General features: G+C 46.1%; 1 protein-coding gene across 5 annotated transcripts in view; it reads right to left on the bottom strand.

Moving 5' to 3' along the window:
- The window catches only part of PROM2 (prominin 2), a 239,050-nt gene that overhangs the window by 152,995 nt on the left and 62,674 nt on the right, over positions 1 to 23,381 (bottom strand). For all 5 annotated transcript variants that reach the window (XM_073653665.1, XM_073653664.1, XM_073653667.1 and 2 more), the window contains exons 5-6: positions 9,678 to 9,741; positions 1,568 to 1,657 (exon numbers count right to left, since the gene is read on the bottom strand). In XM_073653665.1, coding sequence (XP_073509766.1) covers positions 1,568 to 1,657; positions 9,678 to 9,741 — 154 coding nt within the window. The remainder of the gene's footprint in view (positions 1 to 1,567; positions 1,658 to 9,677; positions 9,742 to 23,381) is intronic.

The following is a 23,381-nucleotide window of genomic DNA, read 5'->3' as shown; positions in this document are numbered from 1 at the left end:
GGGTCTTCCAGCAGGACAATGACGTTAAACATACTTCAAGAAGCACCCAGAAATGAATGGAAACAAAGCACTAGAGTTCTAAAGTGGTCAACAATGAGACCAGATTTCTATCCCATTGAACACCAGTTTGCAAAAGAAGAGTGGTCAAAAATTCCAGCTGAGCGCTGTAAGAAGCTTCTTGATGGTTATGAAAAGCAATTGATTGCAGTTATTTATTCCAATGGGTGTGCAACCAAATATTAAGTTGAGGGTGCCAACAATTTTGTCTGGCCCATTTTTGGAGTTTTGTGTGAAATGATGTCCAATATGCCTTTTTTTCTTGTGTTTCTCCAATACACAAAAGGAAATAAACATGTGTGACACCCCAGGGGTCTGGTTGTCACAGTGATAGAGATATTACGTCTGAGAGCAGGTGGGAGGTCCTTTGGTCAGGGATCCTGTGCATGCCACACCTCCTGCCCAGCCTTGGGAGGGGAAGAACTTCCCCTGTATAAACCCGGGGCTGAGGCAGGGTTAGTGAGTCCAGGAAGAGTAGAGACAAGAGCAGCATAGGAAGCAGCAGAGTCACAAGGAGTCAGGGGCTGGCAGCTAAAGAGCTCGCCCTGACTAAGAAGATTCTTTACCGGACCCGGAGTCCGAGGCTGTGGGGACTAACTTCTACCCAGCAGCAGAATCCGTCAGGCAGGGGATTTCAGGTCCCCTGGCCCAGAAGCCCGAAGGCCCGGTCACACGCGTGGGACCAGCACCGCCATCGTGGAGCGGAAGCCATTAGAAGGCCCCGAGTCACCGGCCATACGGGTGAGCACCACACGGTACACTCAGGGACGTGGGCTACTTACATCAGCTTCTAGCAAGGTAGCCAGAAGAGTACAGTCAGCTTGGGAGGCCTACAACTACGCCTGGCCAGGGGAGATCCCATCTGCTCAAGGACTGACCAGGCCCCGTTCGCTAGCAAGTACTCCGGGAGGGTCTATCGTTGTTACCAGTAAAGACCCTGAACGCTACCATACCGTCTCTGAGTGGTTCCTGCTACCCCCATCATCCACGTCGGCTGCCCTGAGGCCATACCCCTCCCGTTGGGGGTTATACTATCACGCTGCACCATCCTTCCACCGGCCTCAGCGGTCTGCCCTGCAGCAGCAGCCCCCTGGTTGCATTCAACGGGTGGCGTAGTCATCAACCATTTTCTACCGCTAACAGACTGCCGTCCAGTTTGACTCCCTGGGCACGGACCGGGTCACCGCCACGAGACTACAACCCTAAACAGATCCGGCTCCGGGTAAGCTCCCGCGTGCGCAACGCAGCGCGACACAGGCCCAGGGGCGCGTCACATGCATGTAGCAAAATATGTGTAATTGAAATAATTTTCTGTGAGAAATACTTCATTTTCTAGAACAATTTCAAGGGTGCCAACACTTTCGGCCATGACTGTATTTAGCAGGTATCTTATTCCCATGCTGTACTGCAGATATTTCAGTATGGTGTATCCCATGTCTGTGTGTACAGAGGATATCATCACTATCACTAGGTGGTCAATGAAGCCATAACTGGTCCAGGGCGTATTTACCTGTTGCCGTCTGGAGCCCGTCTTCCAGGAGAGGGCGAATCTCATTATTCAGTTTGGCATTCACAGTTTTATTCACAGCTGGACTGAAGCCTATGAAGACACAGCAGAGAAAAGAATGTATTCAGATATCGCACAGTCTTTTGTAACATATGATGAGTTGGAGACTTGAAACCCGTACAGATCAGTGTCTGTGATCCCGGTTACAAATGGCTAATTGCCCGGTCAGAGCAGGAGATAAGTAAAACATTTGTAGCTGCTGATTCCATTTATTGGGACAACATAATTGTTCTTTACAAAGCGCGGAGCTATTAGTTGCTGGCACAATATGGAGCATTTGATTCAAGAGCTTGTTTTAAATGAACACTTGAGCAAGAAATCACTGAGGAAGGCGGAAAGCGGCATCACTGAGGAGAGGATGAATTGCTAATGTTAATCAGCAGCTCTCATTGTAAGGCCATTTTCACACCAGCGTTATATATGGCCACATTTTTGCACCTCAATCACTCTTGAATGAGTCTATTTTAACAGCTGATTAAAGTTCCGGGCAAGTGGGTTTAATTTCACAAAACTCATCCACATGATGGACATTAACATAGGATTGATGAGGACCTTTAAAGCCCCCCTAGGCTCCAGGGACCGGGTGTGACCCACTATACAGTGGGGAAATAAGTATTTGATACACTGCCGATTTTGCAAGTTTTCCCACCTACAAAGAATGGAGAGGTCTGTAATTTTTATATTAGGTACACTTCAATTGTGAGAGACTGAATCTAAAAATAAAATCCAAAAAATCACATTGTATGATTCTTACATACTTAATTAGAATTTTATTGCATGAAATAAGTATTTGATACAGTAGAAAAATAAAACGTAATATTTCGTACAGAAACCTTTGTTTGCAATTACAGAGGTCAGACGTTTCCTGAAGTTCTTGACCAAGTTTGCACACACTGCAGCAGGGATTTTGACTCCTCCATACAGATCTTCTCCAGATCTTTCAGGTTTCGGGGCTGTTGCTGGGTAACATTGAGTTTCAGCTCCCTCCAAAGATTTTCTAATGGGTTCAGGTCTGGAGACTGGCTAGGCCACTCCAGGACCTTGAAATGCTTCTTATGGAGCCATTCCTTAGTTGCCCTGGCTGTGTGTTTCGGGTCATTGTTCTGCTGGAAGACCCATCCAGGACCCATTATTATTATTATTATTATTACTATTAATTTATATAGAGCCATTGATTCCATGGTGCTGTACATAAGAAGGGGTTGCATACCAAATACAGATATCACTTACAGTAAACAAACTAACAATGATAGACTGGTGCAGAGGAAAGAGGACTGTGCCCTTGCGGGCTTACATTCTACAGGAATTGGGAAGGAGACGGTAGGTTGGGGGGTTGCAGTAGCTCCAGTGTTGTTGAGATGGCAGCAAGCAAGGTCATGGCAGGCTGTAAGCTTGTTTGAAGAGATGGGTTTTCAGGTTCCGTCTGAAGGATCCAAGTGTGGCGGATAATCGGACGTGTTGAGGCACAAAATTCCATAGGACGGGGGATATTCGGGAGAAATCTTGGAGGCAATTGCGTGAGGAACGAATAAGTGTGGAGGAGAGAAAGAGGTCTTGGGAGGACAGGAGATTACGTGAGGGAATATATCAGGAGATTAGTTCAGAGATGTACGGAGGAGAGAGGCTATGGATGGCTTTGTAGGTTATTAGACTCATCTTCAATGTTCTTACTGAGAGAAGGAGGTTGTTGGACAAATTCTTATAATACATGACCCCATCCATCCTCCCTTCAATACGATGCAGTCATCCTGTCCCCTCTGCCGAAAAGCACAACCAAAATATGATGTTTCTGCCACCATGCTTCACAGTTGGGACGGAGTTCTTGGGGTTGTACTCATCCTTCTACTTCCTCCAAACACGGCGAGTGGAGTTAATACCAAAAAGTTCTATTTTGCTCTCATCTGACCACATGACCTTCTCCCATGCCTCCTCTGAATCATCCAGATGGTCATTGGCGAACTTCAAACAAGCCTGGACATGTGCTGGTGTGAGAAGGGGGACATTGCATGCCCTGCAGGATTTCAATGCACGACGGATAAGTGTGCACTAATGGTAATGTTTGAGACTGTGGTCCCAGCTCTCTTAAGGTCATTGACACGGTTATCCCATGTAGTTATGGGCTAATTCCTGACTTTCTCAGAATCATCCTTACCCCACGAAGCGAGATCTTGTATGGAGTCCCCATAGATTGAAAGTCATCTTGTGTTTCTTTCATTTTCTAATAATGTGCCAACAGTTGTTGCCTTCTCACCAAGCTGCTTGCCTATTGTCCTGTAGCCCATCCCAGCCTTGTGCAGGTCTACAATTTTGTCCCTGATGTCCTTAGACAGCTCTTTGCCATGGTAGAGACAGCTCTTTGCCATGGTAGAGAGGTTGGAGTGTGATTGATTGAGTGTGTGAACAGGTGTCTTTTATACCGGTAACTAGATTAAACAAATGCAATTAATACAGGTAGTGAGTGCAGAGTACAAGGGCTTCTTAAAGAAAAACTAACAGGTCTGTGAGAAACAGAATTCTTGCTGGTTGGTAAGTGATCAAATACTTATTTCATGCAATCAAATGCAATTTAATTATTTAAAAATCATACAATGTGATTTTCTGCTTTTAATTTTTAGATTCTGTTTCTCACAGCTGAAGTGTACCTACGATAAAAATTACAGACCTCTCCATTCTTTGTAGGTGGGAAAACTTTCAAAATTGGCAGTGTATCAAATACTTATTTTCCTCACTGTAGATACTCCCCAGGCAAGGGCACCCTATTCTTGTCTACTAAAGAAGGTGCATATGTTCAAGAAAGGTTAAGGCTGCAGCTTCCATTATATATAAGAAACATCAAATTTTAGTTAAGCCATTAAAAAGTGAAAAAATATACAAACTTTGCAACAGATTGAAATGAATACCCTTCATAAAAACCAACGCGTTTCGAACGCGTTGGTTTTTATGAAGGGTATTAACTTCAACTTTTTGCAAAGAATGTATGTTTTTTCACCTTTTTTAAGAATTAAAAATAAATTGATTTTTTATATATATACTGGAAGCTGCATTCTTTACCTTTCTTTGACATATCTACCCAAAATGCCATGCTGTGGCTAGCTTTCCAGGCTTCCCCACTGACTGAATTACTTTTGGAGAGGGTGAGCTGGATCATTTTGTTTACTTGATACTAAACAAGGTGCCACTGCTTTGATAGTTGCTATGGGGTGCCCAAACCCACTGAAAGGCAGCTGCCCAAGATACACAGTAGCTACATTTTATTGATTGAGTAGAATTTTATAGGCACCTGTCTGGCATTGTTATTTGGTTACCATGCAGTGATGTTATTTGGGCACAGATTTTGTTTGGGCACACCATAAGTTGGGGCACCTCCAACCTCCAATGTGTAACTCAGCTCTTCAATTACAGTGACATATACATAAAACTGAGCAATCCTCTAATATAATAATATATCTGAATGTGCTTACATTATAATCAAGAAGAATTTAATAATAACCCTCAGGACTGTGAGGAATTTAAATTACAGAAATTTGCTCTGTAGAGCCTGTCAACGGACTACAGCTTCTTGGGGTCAGGGTATGTAGTAGTGCATACCTTGACCAAAAATTGGTGGTAGGGATTTTCTGGTTTCAGCAAACTTCTATGTCTTGGCTGTAGTTTGTTTTTAACAGTGTCTGTTATTGTCTGCAGCTCTGACATCACATCGACAGCACTGCAACCAATCAGTGAGTTTAGTGGCTCACGTGGTCAACTCAGGCAGAACTGCTGAGCTCAACTATTGTCTGCACTGCTGTCGATGTCCCAAATGGTGATGTCCCAAAAAATTACTAAAAAAACCCCTTAACACTGGACCTAGTCACAGGACCATAAAAACTTCACACTCCGTATCTATTAACTGCTAAAATATTTATAGCCAGAACAGTTTATCTCTTCCATAATAACTCTGCTTTTCATCACCTGTCTTATCTATTGCATTTTTTGTGTGTCTTATTGTGTATAAATATGTGACTCTTCAGATTTTTTGGTATACAGCCTGATGAAGAGACCTGAGTAGTCTCAAAAGCTTGCAATTTGTTACCATCTATTCAGTTAGCCATTAAAAGGTATCAACCTCTGAGGACTCTCAAATCTAAATATTTTTCTATCTACTGGCCAACACAGTACAAGAATATATATTTTCCCTATATAAAAAAAACTCCACATGAAATTGACAAGGGTTTGTAAATCTTGTGAATTAAATTTTTTTAGGTGGAAAGGCTCTTTAATAAACTGATGTTTTTCCTGTTCTGCTACTTAATACTAACTGCTTTTCCTAAATACTCTGACTGTTCTCTCATGGCTTCCATGAGTGATGTTTAGCCAGGGATTAATATCAGTTGGCTGTGCGGTTTGTTTTGTTGCCCTCGGTTATGTTATAGGTCTCATGCTCAATGAAGCAAAATGTATTGTGTCAATATATAAGCTGTAATTATACAGATGTAGTTGGTTGTATGATCTGTATACATTTCATGTGGGTAAACCGGTTTTATATTGTTGTTTTACCTAGTGATTATATTTATACAGGTTGTCTGACTGCCCGTTTGTCTACTGGGATGGTATTATAATATACTGTGCATTCCTCAACATTGAAATTGCAATACCAAGAAGGAAACGTCATGGAATTACAGAAATCACGGGATGGATAGCCATGTTAATGATAAGCAAATGATGAAAACATGGAAACAAATTTTTCAAAACATTGATTTATTCAATATCAAGGATGAGCGCCACGTGCAGGCTGCTCACAGTAGCACGAGCAACATGCGACTTGGCTTTGTTATGTTGATAACGGCTTCTGAGATATTTTGGAGAAATGGCCATAACACTGGTTCCATGACAGATCCATTCTGTACTGCAGTTGAAATTGGACATCTCACACCAATCTTAAGGAGTCAAACAGTGTCTATACAAACCATCACAGGGTGTCTGCGTGATATTGTGCTACGAGATAGAGGTCCAACTGAAAATGCTCTGCTCTAACGCTGCCTCTCTCAAAGGCTATCGTGGTGCAGAGCAAGCCAGCACTGGAGGCTGGAATCTAGGTCTATGCTCTTCAGGAATGGAGGTCTATGCTCTTCAGGAATGGAGGTCTATGCTCTTCAGCAATGAATCCCACTTTTGTCTTGGACACAGTGATAGCCAGATTGGTCTGAAGACCTTATGGGTAATGCCATGAAGAGGCCTTGAAGAGGGAATGTTATGAAAAGTCCTTCACAAGGGAACGTCACACCAGTTTTATTACCAGGGTTATGGTTTGGGGTCGCATAGTTTATGGTAGCCGGACTCCTCTAGTTTTCATTTCAGGTACACTAACAACTCAACATAAAATTGATTTTGGTTGTGGATCCAGAGGTACGGCCATTTCTCCACAGTGTCCAAACTATCTCAGGAGCCATCAACAACACAACAATGCCAGGCGCGTGCTGCTGTGAGCAGCCTGCACTTGTCACTTCCACGACTTTTCATTTTTGGTGTTGCAATTTCAATGTTGAATATTGCATAAAGCCATCTGCTGCACACAGATTTATTGTAAGGAGAATTGACACAGTGAGAAAATAAATTGGACCATCTTGACTTAGATACATGCAGTGCGACTGGGAACACAGGCCCCTGTGCAACTGAACCAACAGCACAGGACATATGTGTGTTCCTGCTTGGGCGTAGTCAGACGATCTTATAAATCAGACCATAATGCACGGACTTGCCAGCGTGTCTCCACACCTTAGCCTGATAGCTTCATGTATTTCTATGCTGCTGTCATGCTCGGGTCGGAAAACCCACCAGCCAGTCCATACATAGCAGCCTGATCTTGACCTGATTTATACAGTCATCTGACTGCACCCTTACTGGCATAATTCAACCAAGCAGTAATAAAGTCTATTTTCTGATTCATATAGAAGGGTCCCATCCCCTGGACATCTTCTCTTCTATTCAAGATGATCAAGTCCATTAGACCAGGGTTCCCCAACTCCAGTCCTCAAGGCCCACCAACAGGTCATGTTTTCAGGATTTCCTTAGTATTACACAGGTGATAATTCCATCACCTGCACAGGCAACAATCCCATCACCTGTGCAATACTAAGGAAATCCTGAAAACATGACCTGTTGGTGGGCCTTGAGGACTGGAGTTGGGGAACCCTGCATTAGACAACATGTTATTTTTCACTGCACAATATATTGTATAATCTTGCTTGTATTGTAATAAAATGTTTCACTTGCAATGTGTATATGATTGCTATATTCATAATAAAAACAGAAAACAAAAAATAGATAAATAAAAATACAGTACAGACCAAAAGTTTGGACACAACTTCTCCTCATTTAAAGATTTTTCTGTATTTTCATGACTTTGAAAATTGTACATTCACACTGAAGGCATCAAAACTATGAATTAACACATGTGGAATTATATACATAACAAAAAAGTGTGAAACAACAGAAAATATGTCTTATATTCTAGGTTCTTCAAAGTAGCCACCTTTTGCTTTGATGATTGCTTTGCATACTCTTGGCATTCTCTTGATGAGCTTCAAGAGGTAGTCACCGGAAATGGTTTTCACTTCACAGGTGTGCCCTGTCAGGTTTAATAAGAGGGATTTCTTGGCTTATAAATAGGGTTGGGACCATCAGTTGTGTTGTGCAGAAGTCTGGTGGATACACAGCTGATAGTCCTACTGAATAGACTGTTAGAATTTGTATTATGGCAAGAAAAAAGCAGCTAAGTAAAGAAAAACGAGTAGCCATCATTACTTTAAGAAATGAAGGTCAGTCAGTCTGAAAAATTGGGCAAACTTTGAAAGTGTCCCAAAGTGAAGTTGCAAAAACCATCAAGCGCAACAAAGAAACTGGCTCACATGAGGACCGCCCCAGGAAAGGAAGACCAAGAGTCACCTCTCTGCTTCTGAGGATAAGTTTATCCGAGTCACCAGCCTCAGAAATCGCAGGTTAACAGCAGCTCAGATTAGAGACCAGGTCAATGCCACACAGAGTTCTAGCAGCAGACACATCTCTACAACAACTGTTAAGAGGAGACCTTGTGCAGCAGGCCTTCATGGTAAAATAGCTGCTAGGAAACCACTGCTAAGGACAGGCAACAAGCAGAAGAGACTTGTTTGGGCTAAAGAACACAAGGAATGGACATTAGACCAGTGCGAATCTGTGCTTTGGTCTGATGAGTCCAAATTTGAGATCTTTGGTTCCAACCACCGTGTCTTTGTGCGACGCAGAAAAGGTGAATGGATGGACTCTACATGCCTGGTTCCCACCGTGAAGCATGGAGGAGGAGGTGTGATGGTGTGGGGGTGTTTTGCTAGTGACACTGTTGGGGATTTATTCAAAATTGAAGGCATACTGAACCAGCATGGCTACCAAGCATCTTGCAGCGGCATGCTATTCCATCCAGTTTGCGTTTAGTTGGACCATCATTTATTTTTCAACAGGACAATGACCCCAAACACACCTCCAGGCTGTGTAAGGGCTATTTGACCAAGAAGGAGAGTGATGGGGTGCTACGCCAGATGACCTGGCCTCCACAGTCACCAGACCTGAACCCAATCGAGATGGTTTGGGGTGAGCTGGACCGCAGAGTGAAGGCAAAAGGGCCAACAAGTGCTAAGCATCTCTGGGAACTCCTTCAAGATTGTTGGAAGACCATTTCCGGTGACTACCTCTTGAAGCTCATCAAGAGAATGCCAAGAGTGTGCAAAGCAGTCATCAAAGCAAAAGGTGGCTACTTTGAAGAACATAGAATATAAGACTTATTTTCAATTGTTTCACACTTTTTTGTTAAGTATATAATGTGTTAATTCTTAGTTTTGATGCCTTCAGTGTGAATGTACAATTTTCAAAGTCATGAAAATACAGAAAAATCATTAAATGAGAAGGTGTGTCCAAACTTTTGGTCTGTACTGTATATGTAGTGCTTAAGTGGTAATGGTGTCTGTGTGTGGGTGTGTGAAGGTGGATGGGTGTCCAAGATAGCTACGCTGCATATCATTTCTACATACACCATTATACTTACTCTTTAAATCAGCAAAAACTCTTGCTTTCGGGATTGAATATTCGGAAACCAGCTTATCAACAGCCTAAAAAAAGGAAGACATTTATAGGCTGTTATTAAATTATATTTTGGAATGCCTACTTCGTATTATATTTAACCTCAAATTCTTTTCCATCCTATTGAACGTTTATAGACAATAGCATCATATTATTTCCTGGAAAGAACACGATTTTCAGCTTTTTTTTTGTGCTGTCTGAAATGTGTATAGATAATGGTACCTTGAGGTTGCCAAGCAGATCTAATTGAGCTTGATACACTGTACAAGAATGTCTTGGCCTGCTAATTAGAGCTCTGACTTCCATTTACTAGGTTGTGTGGGTGAAGTTCACCTACTAATAAGACAAACCACAAAACAACATCTAATGTGCCAATAATTTGTTTTATGGTCCTAAACAGAGCAGTTTTTAGCTTCGCTATGGGAACTTAATAATCCAAACTGCATCTGACATTAATGAACACAAAGAAGCCCATTAGTTCTACCTACTCAGGGCCTCAGTAAAGTGATTGTTCTTAGTAATGTTTAGTAAGTCCTGATAGTGCTTGAGAGTGACTTATTCCAGAAGTATATATAAAGGAGTAGAAGACTGACATTTCTGTGAAGATCTGCTGTTATTGATCAAATACCATGTTCCAATATGCTGATAGGACTGTGATATTATCTGTGATGTGCTGCCCAATTTACTGCTTTTTCTTGATATTAATGCAAAGTATTGTGATGTTTTATTGAAGAAATGTAATTAGGCTGTTTTGCAGTAGGAAACATGTTAGTTATATACAGTAAAGGTGGGCAAGGAAGAATGCAAAGCCAGCCATGTAGTGGGGAAGAGTTTAGGGAGAAAAAGGCAATGTTTCCTGGTTAGAGGAGTCAGCAATTTCTAGTTGTGGAGAAGATAAAGAAGTGAGTCGCTTACTGAGGTGTTTGTGTAATAGGAAGATTGCAGAACTAATAAGCTGAAAAGTAACTGGAGAAGTGACAGATAGACCCAGATACGGCCGAGAAGTGAGCCTGATAGAAGGCAGTCAGCTGTATTGAGTACGGCCTGAAGCCAGAAATACATCTATTGGTTGTGGGGCCCAGGACAGCTAGAGAAAGGAGGGCTGAATGAGGCAATGTATAAGCCAGCCCTGGGAGCATAGCTACGAAGATGAGGCGAACCAGGTTGAGGCACAGGTACTACTGTAGAAGTGGGCTGTAGACAGACAAAAAGAAGATAATGTAGATATGGAGAATACAAGTTAAATATTCTGTGTTTATGAGTCCTGTTTTACATATACACTAACTAAAAAAGTAGATTTTAGAGCAGGGAGATATATGTTCATGTTATACAACAAAGTTGTTCTCCTTCTGGCTTCAGCAAAGAAGTAGAAAAATTAACGGCCCGATTCATTAAGATCTTTACATCAGAATTCTGTCGTAAAACACCTTGAAATATTGCAAAATTTTTGGGCTACTCAAAGTTGCACAATGCAAGATAGGGTCTGGGTCTCACCACTATCTCTATGTACATGTATTATTTCTTGAAAGAACAGGAAGGTTGAGTAAAACAAAAATCCCAAGTGGCCAGTGTGAAAATTACAAGATTTCTATTTTTTATGTTTAATACATATTGTGATATGGAAATAAAAACATTGCCCAAAAAAATACATTTAACGCAAAAACCTGATTTAAACAATAGGTCATTTTCATATTCTGGTTATAGCTTTCCTTTACAGCTTTTCAGTCCCAATGCAAAATCTTAACTACCTCCAATGCCCTCCACCTGCAGTACCATGTTCTATTTAAAATACTGCTGAATTTTCAAGTAACTGAGTAGTACGGTATTTGGGCAACACTAAGCTCCAGGGTTCAGGTGTAACTGCTACCTCTGAACTCTAAAAAGTTACACCCGAGTCCTCTGAGATTTTTAGTCTGGTTACCTCCCATGTAAATTGATAATATTGAAGGTTGCGCTCACTATTTCTTTTCAACTAGCGGACAATGAAGGGTGTAACATGGGTGAAGCAATGTTTTTGACAACTGGACAAGTATGATCATATCAAGTACACGATAAAAAAATCCTCATAATTTCCTTGTTCCATGCAGTTCTGTAAATGTAAAAACTAGGCTGTACTCATGATTATCTGCTATTGTTCAGTGCAAGCCTTGTAATTATTAGACAGATTTGTCATAATTACATTGTTATCTCTACATTCTTTTATAGGCAGCAGCAACCACATCCCAATGTTTAAGGAACAATGACCTCAACTTAGTGCGCAAAAAGAGGGTTTTAAACAAAGTAAAGTCATATTCAGTCATATAAAGGCCATGCTCATCGTGTTGCTCATTGTGTTGGGGCATCAAAGCCAACCTAATCCTGCATTTATCTCCCTATCTCAATCTATTGCCGCCGAATGTAAGGCTACATTCACACAATTGTATTTTTTTGCCAAAGTGTGGTCCTTGAAAAATTATTCAATAGAACTGATCAAATTACCATTTTTTTTTACATGGCGCGAATGTCCGTGTGACATAAATCACAGCATGTGTAGGAGTGGTGGTGATGTTCTACTCTCTAACACTCCAAAGGATTAAATGTATTTTATATTAATGCATGTTTTTGAAAGTAAACCCCTCCAGGGCTGCAGTTTAGCCTAGACAGGATTAACTGTAACGGCCGGCCCAGATGAGGGAGGGGGAACTGGGAGTTAGTGCCAAGTTCAGGAAGTGTCAAGGGCAGTTAGAGAAAGTGTGGTGAAGTGACAGAAGTGGTCTCAGGCAATAGGCTGCTAGGGACAACACGAGCCTGGAGCCAGTGGAGGCCTATGGGCCACAAGTAAGTGTGATGCACCCCACACACGGCAGCACATCGGGACGGGGACACGTGTTGTCTGTAGGGTGCCGGATCAAGCAGAAGCAGCTCGCCCATGACTACCTCGTTCAGGCACCTTACTGTAGGATGTGAGTTCCTCGCACAAAGAAAACAGGGTAGAGCCGACTCATTGAGCAGATGGAAGGGCGCCGGAATATGTGCGGCCCAAGATGGAGGTCAGAAACATGGATTCCAAAATGGCAACGGCAGTGGTGAAGAGAAGGAGAAGATCTGCATATCGTGAATGTGGACGGTGCCGAGAGCCTGAAAATGTGCCAGCCCCCAAGAATGTCAGCCCGAAGAAGGGTAGGCCCAGCTGCCAGGATCCAGCCCGGAATGGGAGGTATGTTCCGGAGGAGTGAGCAGTGCAGTGTGAGGATCGGCCCATCGAGTGGAAGATGGCATTGACAGGAGGTGCAAAATCAAGTGAAGAAAGTTAGCCCTCCGTTAAAAGAGAAGTGGTGCATGTGGAAAGCAAAAGTCCATCAAAAGAATAAAATCCCGGAACTCACATATGTTTTCAATGCTTCTTTAATGAATATCCACTTAGAAAACATTTCAGCCCATCCTGAGCTTTTGTCAAAGGCTCAGGATGGGCTGAAATGTTTTCTACGTGGATATTCATTAAAGAAGCATTGAATACATATGTGAGTGCCGGGATTTTATTCTTTTGGCATGAGGCACGGCCAAAGGTAGAGTTGCTAAGAGTAAAGTATGACGCAGCGGTTGCGTCAGAAGTTCGACCTAGGAAAAGGTGGTGCCAGACATGCAGGAAGCGTGTCACCGGGAAGCGACTGGTGACATTTTCTTCCCAGTACACGAGGAGTGAGGAGCAAAGTGGTGAGCCCCGAGCAGTGATGGCGCAGAGCAGACAAGACACTAGCGAAACTTCTGACTGTCCAATGTAAGTGAGTGAGGAGGAAGAGATCCTAGAGATCTTCTGCACTGGGGCCGCAGTGGGAAGTCACCGAACAACGGGCGCAACCCAGGTGCCGGCACCCCCACCACAAATGATGGTACAGTGGTCGACCACGCCATGGCCAGATATGGGTCTCCTGATCCACGAGTTAAATCTGCTTTGCTGGAGCCATATGCCGGAGGAAGAGGCTCCCTTGGCTGAGAGAGAGAGAATATCCCAGAGGCCACCGGTATGGAAATGATGCCCTCGGAGGAGGACGAGCGCACCCCAATCCCTCAGGAGGAGATGAGCACGGTCACGCTTGAGGCCAGCAGGGCGGAGGTAAGGCCGTGTGAAAGGAAGGCCCCTCATATCAACTGGCAGGGGATAGAGTGGGATATTCTTAACTCCCCACTGACCGAAAGCCCCTCTGACTACTGACTGCGGTGCTTAACCGAACGTCCACTCGAAATGGACGATTTGTTGGCACATAGAGAGTGGCCAACTTTTACCTGAGGGGGTGGCTGGAAGGGTTCAACAGTGCCCGACGGGAGGCGATAGAAGACTCCCAGACCAGACGGCGAGTCATATAATTTGACATTAAGAAGGGATTCGGGTTTCTAGAAGAGGAGTGGACAGGGTATGAAGTGTATGTAAGCCGCCATGTGGTCAAACTAAAATACCTGCCATCCCAACTCCACAGGCTGTATCTGAGCAAGATTGTGGATGACATATGAGGACATAAAGGAGAAAGACTGAGGGAGGCCGGGCAGAGGTGGGCTGAAGAAGACCCCAAGGGGTTCCTGCAAACCCAGAGGGCCAGAGACTCCTGAGGAGGGAAGAGGGTAACACCTGAAGAGTCTCTGACGGAGTTAGGAGAGACCTGTCAGGATCCCCCCAAGAGGGCCATAGACTGGCTAAATCTTCCAGAGAGGCACAGTCATTAAGCTTGTCAGAGCTGCGAGTTGAAGATTTAGGTCTCATAATGCAGGGGCCAATTGAGAGAAACAAGGCCACAGTGGGATAAGTAGTCCAAAATTTCTGAGTCACTAGTTATGGCCCTACCTGAGTGGGCTGCGGAAGTGACACAGCCGGAGAATAAGATCCGGGGCCAATTAAGTTTCCAGACCAGCCGTGGAAGTGAAAGAGACCACCCTCCCCCACCGACTGCGCTGCCTTTATGAAGGAGACGCGAGACGCCCTAAAGAAATCTTGAAAGGGGAGATGGTCGGGGCTCAACGTGCTTGAGCATTAAATTGAAAGTTTTATAGGGAATCTTCTCAGTCCTGTCTCATGAGACATCTCCATTTCAGTGAATGACTGTTTGTGTGGTATTAAAAGTTTGTGTGGCCATTAAAAGAAGTTCAAGGGACTGTTCTTTTACCTTTGGGGCCGGAAAGGCCTGAAGCAGCTAAGTTCATTTTATTACTAGTTTTTGTTTATTTTTGTTGCGCCTTTTTCTGCTGGATTTGGAGGCGTTAGGGCGACAATGAGGGTCTGATACCCTCAATTACAAAGATTGTGTGTTTCCTGGACTCCATCCCTCATGAAAAGTATCATTAGGGACTTTTTGAGGACTGTCCCCCTAGATAAAAAGGGCTACCATTGTGTTGGCCTATGGGCCCCTTTTAAAAATATGGACATGGACACTTTGCTTCCAGCGTCCTTACCGAGAAGGAGCGGTGCTGACGAAAGTTTTAAAGTTATGGATTGTCTCACTTGCTGTTAACCGAGAAGGGCTGAGTGTCCACTAAGAAGATGTCGGGACAAGTTTCTTCCAGCTAGATGTTTTTATAATGTTTTAATATATGCACTAACTCTCTTTTTAAGGTCCAGTATGGTCGAGGACGACCATAATTAAAGTGTGGGGGAATGTATGAGTGGTGGAGGTGATGTTCTACTTTCTGACACTCCAAGGGGTTAAATGTATTTTATATTAATGTATGTTTTTTAAAGTAAAACCTTCTGGGGCTGCAGTTTAGCCTAGACAGGGTTAACTATGACGCTGGCCCAGATGAGGGAGGGGGAACTGAGAGTTAGTGCCAAGTTCAGCAAGTGTCAGGGGCAGTTAAAGAAAGTGTGGTAAAATGACAGCAGTCGAGTAGAGTAAATCCAGCATCCAAAAACTCCATAAAATCACTTACTTTATTAAATCCATGAAAAAGCAAAAATGAATTGCTTTTACAAGGATTTAATAAAGTAAGGGATTTTTTGGTGTTTTTGACTGCTGGATTTACTCTACTCGATTGCAACTTTTCTGCAGCACTGCTGGTTTTCCGAGCATTAGACTTCAGAGTGGGTGAGCTGACTTTTTCCCCTATTTTTTACTGAGTGACAGCAGTGGTCACAGGCAATAGGCTGATAGGGATAACGCAAGCCTGTTACATGGGGCAATGGAATGCCAGAGAACCCTGTGAATCCGTCTGTCAGCCTGGGAACCTCGAGATGTACGTCGGAGCGCTTGGGCGCACTAAGCCTGCGAAGCTACAGGGAAAGATGGAATCAAACTCTCAGAGGTGGGAGGTGATGAAATCCAGGTGCACTGCTTGTGGTGGAGAAGAATTTCTAGTGCTAAGGGAGTTAGCAAGAGGGATGCTCTACCCATACCGAGAACCAGGGCTGAAGTTATGTCCGGTACCTGTGTGAAAGACTGTAACCAGTTGGGCCCTATCCTATATGTTTGATTGTAAAGACCGCAAGCTGTCAAGTAAAAGTTTGATTGTTTTATTGTTTTTACGAATTCCATGTCCCCTGGATTGTTTGCTGCTAGGGTTCTGGAAAATGAGATCCTGGAGACAGTGGAGGCCTATGGGCGACAAGTAAGTGTGATGCACCCCACACATGGCAGAACATCAGGATGTAGGGTGCCGGAGTGAGCAGAAGCAGCAGCTCGCCAACAACTACCTCACTCAGGCACCTTACACATGCACTAGTCTTTTCCGTATTACGGATGAAACTCGCCAAGTGTATGGGTGTGCAAAACATTTTTGAATCCCATAAGGATCAGCTCTATATCATTTGATTTTTATGGTTAAATTGCCCTTACCAGTAAAGCAAACTTGTTTTTGGTCTTGTACATTTTATCCACTGCTGATGTATAAAAACAGATGCCATGCAAATGCTATACGGATGGCAATATAGATGCAAAATCGTCAGTTTTTTTCCTGGATGAAAATCGGACGATTTTTATGAGCTTGTGTGAACTTAGCCTATGGCCTCATCCACACATCCAGCACATACCTATTATAACCTATGGGTCTATTCACATGTCCATGTTTTTACACAGACTGTGTCCCTGCAAATCACATGGAGACATGTCCCGTTTTTCTCCGGTATCATGGATGAGAAGGGCCAATACATGGATATGGGGCCGTGAAAAACACGTACAGCACATGTATGGCATCTGTGTGATATTTTTATTGGTACGATTTTGTGGTACATTAGACGGTTTGATCACTTATTTTTGCATTTATTGGGGGAGGTGTGGTGACTGAAAAATTATCATTTTGGCATTTTGATTTTATTTTCTTGACAGCATTTAACATATGGGATAAATTATTTTATATTTGAATAGATCAGACTTTTACATCCGTGGGAATATTGAATATGCTTGTCTTTATTTTTTCATGACTTTATTTTTGCAGGGTGAAGAATGATGATTTGAATTTTCATGTTTTTTTTTTAAAAGTGAAAAAGCCAGCTCACCAATACAGTAAGATGTGTTCCGGAGCTCGGAACAGAGCCACTGCCATGGACATCAAATGGTTAAGGATATAGAGAAGATCCGGCTCTAGTGATAACTTCAGAAAAAAATGCACTGATCAGTTTGTAACACCATCGCGTTTCTGGTGCATGTTGCACCCTTAATCATGGTGGATGCTATATGGGCATCAGAAATGTGTGGATGCTACATACTGATAGGTGCATTTTTTTAAAATGATCACTATTTTAATGCAGTTCAATAAAGTCTGGAATCTTTTACTTTATCTTGAGATGGATCTCCTCTATATGCTTTTTTAAAATTTATTTAATTATTATTATTTTTTTTTTAAATTTGCCTTTCATTTTTTTTACATTTTTGTAGGCAACTTGAACTTTCACTGTACAGGGAAGAAAACAGTTGGGGTTCACAGGAGTACCAACATGTCAGTCACGGGGGCCTTCAGCAAGTCCCAGGCACCCTTCGATCACATTGAATAATGGGGTCTGAATCCGATCGGACATTTAGGCGGGTTTGCTGCACTTAAAGGGAATCTGTCACCAGGTTTTGCTACCTCCTCTGAGAGCAGCATAATGTAGAGAAAGAGACCCTGACTCCAGCGATTTGTCACTTAGTTTACTGGGTGCAACAGTTGTGAATTCTTAGATGTATCATGAGGAAGAGCTCAGAAAGCTGCCCCCGTCCACACCACAGCTTTCTGTGTACATTGTATATTGACAGTGAGCTGCCTATTAGAGGAGGCAGCGTGGTCGGACCACTTGGCACAATGGAGTTAGTCTGGGCCGTGATAATCTCCTGGTGATAAAACCTTCATTGTATGGAAACAACAGCACACAGTCTAATAATTGATACATCACTAAATCTGTGTCTCAGCCCCTACAGCATGCTGTCTTCAGATTACACAGCAGAAACCTGCTGACAGATCCCACAAAGAGAGAATGAAACCAGCATAGGATGTACTATTATGTCCTATTATGGGAAAGGGTTAATGATACTGTTCTAATGTACACAAATGTAATATAATGGGGGTTGGGTAATGTATAAATACAAAAAGTAATTTATTCTTTGAGTGGTTACAATTAAGTCAGTACCAAACTTTTTTTCTACGTCTTTTACTACTGTTGCAGAATGAAATAAAAACTGAAATAATATTTTACTCTATTTTAGTTCACTACATAGTCCCTCTCATAGCCTATAAAATCTGCACCATTGCATTTATTGTCCCATACATTAAGACTCTCTGCTCTCTTCTAGGACATTTATGTAGCACCCTGAGGATTCGGCTGCTACAGGGGTATTGCACCTCAACCCAGAGGTGTGATATTCCACTCCCGGGTAAGGATGGAGTGTGGAACTGAGCTCGGTAGGCTGCATGCACTACATACATCCCATTTCCGAGGAACAGACCAACGGTACTCCCACTTAGAAATGTGCAGGTACGACCGAGTCTGTTCCTGGCTGGAGTGGGAGGGGGGTGGAACATCCCATGTAGTGTAGGGGCAGATAGGGGGAGCAGTCTGGGTAGTGATAGGAGCTCATTGGGTGCTGGTCACCTGAGCTCACACATAGAGGGATATATAAGGTGGGCACCAACTAGAATCAGGGTCAGTCTGTCAGAATCAGGAAGAGGAGCAGAGCAGAGCCCTAGAGAGAGAGAGAGTGGAGCAGAGAAAGAGAGACCCAGAGGGGGAAGCAGAAGAGAGGACTCCAAGATCCCAAATTAAAACAACGGGTGAAGAGCCGGCATCAGGGTACCGGAACCCAAGCTGGTGGGGGCAAAAACACACCCCAGCCAGAGACCGGAGGCCGTGGGCAGCGTCTGCCACGGCCACCCACCACATCCACCACGAAGGCATACCACACGGAGGGTCAGGGAACCTAAGGCCAAGGGTCACCCAACAGAAGGCCCGAGGGAGCTGGACCTGGGTGGATCACTAGTGGGGACGGCCAGAGAAAGGACAGAAGGAGAGCTCAGGGTCACGCTCCGGACTTGCTTGGGGGTTGGCTGGATCCAGGACCTGGTGGACGCAGCACGGCTCGGGTGGTCACTAGCAGCTGGAGTGACCGGAACATCAGCAGTGAGTAAATACCCTAAACTGCACAACCCGACTCTGTCTTCCTTTAACATCTATGCTGCACCACCACAACCCCCATCCTCTGCACCTGACCCCCTGAGGCTATACCCCACCCGTTGGGGGTTATACCATCAAAAGCTGCACCTACACCATCAGCCTCAGCGGACCCTGCTGCAGCGGCGGCCATAGTGACCGCAATACAACGGGTGGCGTAGTCGACACAAAAGAACTTTAGTAACATCTGTAGAACTGCCACATCACACTGAGCTTGACGCCCTGGGCACGGGACTGGGTCACAGCCGCTCGGAGACTACAACCCCCCCCCCCATCTGATCCGGTGCCGGGTATTCCCCTCAAAAAGGAATATGTCCCAGGGGGCGCGTCAACTTTGGCGTAGTCGGCAGGATTACGTGCCCGCAACACCCGGGTACTGCGTGCCTGAAGAAAAGTGCAAGTTTACCTCAGAAAGAAGTCTCCCGCCGGTTCCGGAGGGTCCACGCCATCGGACTCCATCACCAGTCGTTTCCCGCCGATTGTCCGCCATTTCCAGCTTGTTCCCGCCATCTGCAGAGTTTCCCGCCACTGGGCGACGCTTCCCGCCAAAACCGCAGATTTCCCGCCTTGGAAGAGCAGCGGACGCCATTATGGGCGTGCCAAAGGAGGGCAAGAGGCCACCTCCCATCGTGGGCCGGGACAGAAAATGGCGCCAAAAGTGGAAACCGCCCCCACCAACAGAGACTGTGATGTTGGAGGTGTCTGTCAGCGTGAAAGAACTACCCCTGGAGCTGACAGTCACCGAGTGGCCCCGGGACCGCCCTCGAGGTGGGAGGAGACGAAAGAGAAGAGAAAAGATGGGTGCCGCTTGGAGCAGTCTGGAGCGAGCGGACCCGGAGGCAAGAGGTCTAACGAGGAGTAGCAGAGAAGCTCACCCGGAGATGGAGAGAAAGCAGAACAGCACCGGCCCGCTGGCCAGGAGTCTGCTAGAGACCGAGGAAGGAGGGCAGAGCAGCACCGGCCCGCTGGCCAGGAGCCTGCCGGAAGAAGAGCAGAGCAGCACCGACCCGATGGTCAGGAGCCTGCTAGAGTCCACAACCCCGCTAGGTCTAGCGGAGATCTTAGCGCAGCTCCCCCGAGACCGGGAGTGTGCACAAACTGCCTTGGAGGGCCTCGCAAGGAGGATGGCCCGGGTACAGCGTGAGATACTGGCGGAGTGGAGCCGGGAGATGGCCCAGCAAGCTGGAACCCGTCCACGGAGCATGCTCCCCTGGGAGAGGACACCAACTGCCTCTACGGATGACGCGGGAGGACCCAAGGTCGGAGACGGCGCTGAGAAGGGAGCCGAACGTATGAAGGCAGGTAAAGGGGACGCTTATACCCCATACCGAGAGACCGCCCACCTGCCCCGGTTCCCCGTCGCAGAGCCCGAAAGTCCCCCGTCCGTGCCCGTAACCGCCATGTCACCGCTATGGACTAGGCCCCGACCGGAAGCCGCCGCAGCGACCCCTGTGACGTCACGCGCCTCGACCCGGAGCGTGACAAAGCAGGAAATACCACCAGCCTGGTCGCAAGGCCTAGTACCCCCGGGTGCCGCATCACCAACAGCGCCCCCTACCTCCGCGGAGCCTCCGGCCTGGCCGCAAGGCCAGGTAGCCCAGGGCGCCGCCGTCCTAACGGTGCCCTTCACCTTCCAGGTGCCCCAGGCCTGGCCGCAAGGCCTGGGCGACCTGGGCGCCACCACCACTGCGCCCGCACCCGCAAAACCAAGGGTGCCGAGTTTGGGAAAGGACCTCTTCAGCCAGCTCACATGGCCGGACGGGCGGCCCTTTATCTGGCCCGAGGAGTTTTGTGAGCTGGAGCGGCAACAAAGACTAGGGCCCTTGTGTGAGCCCCTGATCCCGGCTCCGAAGCCCGTGACTCGGGTCTCGCCTCCTTTAGAAGAAGCCCAATTCGTGTGGGACCCCACGGGAGAAGATTTGATGGGGTTCACCGGAGAAACTCGGGCAGTCGCCGCTGAGCGTACTGAGTGTTGTCGTCAGCAGCTAGCAGAGTTTGCGAGAGAACGGGAGGAGAGGCGGGTCAGAGAACAACAGGCCCAAATCCGGAGCGCGGAGCAGAAGAGCCGGACTAGGAGGAACCCCCGTGCAGCGCACTGTCCCCGCACCATCGGGACGGTGATAAAGTTCAACCCGCAGCATGGGTGGGGCTTTATTCGGGACCGTAACAACCGCGGTGACGTTTTTGTGACCCGCAGAGACGTCGAGTCCCACCTGCCGGAAGGTCACAAAGGCCGTGACCTCTACGTCGGAGACGAGGTCACTTTCACCCGGCACAAGTGTGCCAAAGGACCTTACGCCCTCCATGTACACCGCTTGACGGAGGAGGAGTTGCGGTACGGGGAGGAGGAGCCAGAGGACCCGGACGGGTCTGAAGCAACACCATATCACCAAGAAAAAGCAGGAGGGAGCCGTCGTTGAGGACGGGAGTAGAGACTGTATATAGTTGCCCGTGGGGGCACAGTGAACCGTTGCTGCTAAAATAGTCCCCGTTGGGACCAGTGAACTGTTTACCCGTTAACCCCTTCATCCTACAGGCTGAGGACTGTGAGCAGCCATTCCCTTCCCTCTACCTGGCCGAGGACTGAGAGCGGCCAACTTCCCCTGTAAATAGTTGCGCGTCCTAAAGCGCCCCCTACCGGTTTTATAGAAAACCTGTTTTTCTAAGAGACTGTCGCAATTTACCCGGTCACACGTTGCACAGTGACCGGAGGAGGAGCCTGAGACGACGAGAAAGTTTTATCTGCTAAGATATGTTATTTATATAATGTTTTATAAGTTTTATATGTTTAAAAAAAAAAAAAAAAATTGTATGTTTTTGGTGTTATGTCTTACAGCCCGAGGACGTGCTGTGATTTACCAGGGGGGAATGTAGCACCCTGAGGATTCGGCTGCTACAGGGGTATTGCACCTCAACCCAGAGGTGTGATATTCCACTCCCGGGTAAGGATGGAGTGTGGAACTGAGCTCGGTAGGCTGCATGCACTACATAAATCCCATTTCCGAGGAACAGACCAACGGTACTCCCACTTAGAAATGTGCAGGTACGACCGAGTCTGTTCCTGGCTGGAGTGGGAGGGGGGTGGAACATCCCATGTAGTGTAGGGGCAGATAGGGGGAGCAGTCTGGGTAGTGATAGGAGCTCATTGGGTGCTGGTCACCTGAGCTCACACATAGAGGGATATATAAGGTGGGCACCAACTAGAATCAGGGTCAGTCTGTCAGAATCAGGAAGAGGAGCAGAGCAGAGCCCTAGAGAGAGAGAGAGTGGAGCAGAGAAAGAGAGACCCAGAGGGGGAAGCAGAAGAGAGGACTCCAAGATCCCAAATTAAAACAACGGGTGAAGAGCCGGCATCAGGGTACCGGAACCCAAGCTGGTGGGGGCAAAAACACACCCCAGCCAGAGACCGGAGGCCGTGGGCAGCGTCTGCCACGGCCACCCACCACATCCACCACGAAGGCATACCACACGGAGGGTCAGGGAACCTAAGGCCAAGGGTCACCCAACAGAAGGCCCGAGGGAGCTGGACCTGGGTGGATCACTAGTGGGGACGGCCAGAGAAAGGACAGAAGGAGAGCTCAGGGTCACGCTCCGGACTTGCTTGGGGGTTGGCTGGATCCAGGACCTGGTGGACGCAGCACGGCTCGGGTGGTCACTAGCAGCTGGAGTGACCGGAACATCAGCAGTGAGTAAATACCCTAAACTGCACAACCCGACTCTGTCTTCCTTTAACATCTATGCTGCACCACCACAACCCCCATCCTCTGCACCTGACCCCCTGAGGCTATACCCCACCCGTTGGGGGTTATACCATCAAAAGCTGCACCTACACCATCAGCCTCAGCGGACCCTGCTGCAGCGGCGGCCATAGTGACCGCAATACAACGGGTGGCGTAGTCGACACAAAAGAACTTTAGTAACATCTGTAGAACTGCCACATCACACTGAGCTTGACGCCCTGGGCACGGGACTGGGTCACAGCCGCTCGGAGACTACAACCCCCCCCCCCCATCTGATCCGGTGCCGGGTATTCCCCTCAAAAAGGAATATGTCCCAGGGGGCGCGTCA

The sequence above is a fragment of the Phyllobates terribilis genome, unplaced genomic scaffold (genome assembly GCF_046119375.1).
Source record: "Phyllobates terribilis strain yellow unplaced genomic scaffold, ASM4611937v1 Scaffold_11__3_contigs__length_659146591, whole genome shotgun sequence".
NCBI lineage: Eukaryota > Metazoa > Chordata > Amphibia > Anura > Dendrobatidae > Phyllobates > Phyllobates terribilis.
The sequence above is the reverse complement of the archived record's forward strand: the minus strand, read 5'-3'. Positions and strand labels throughout refer to the sequence as shown.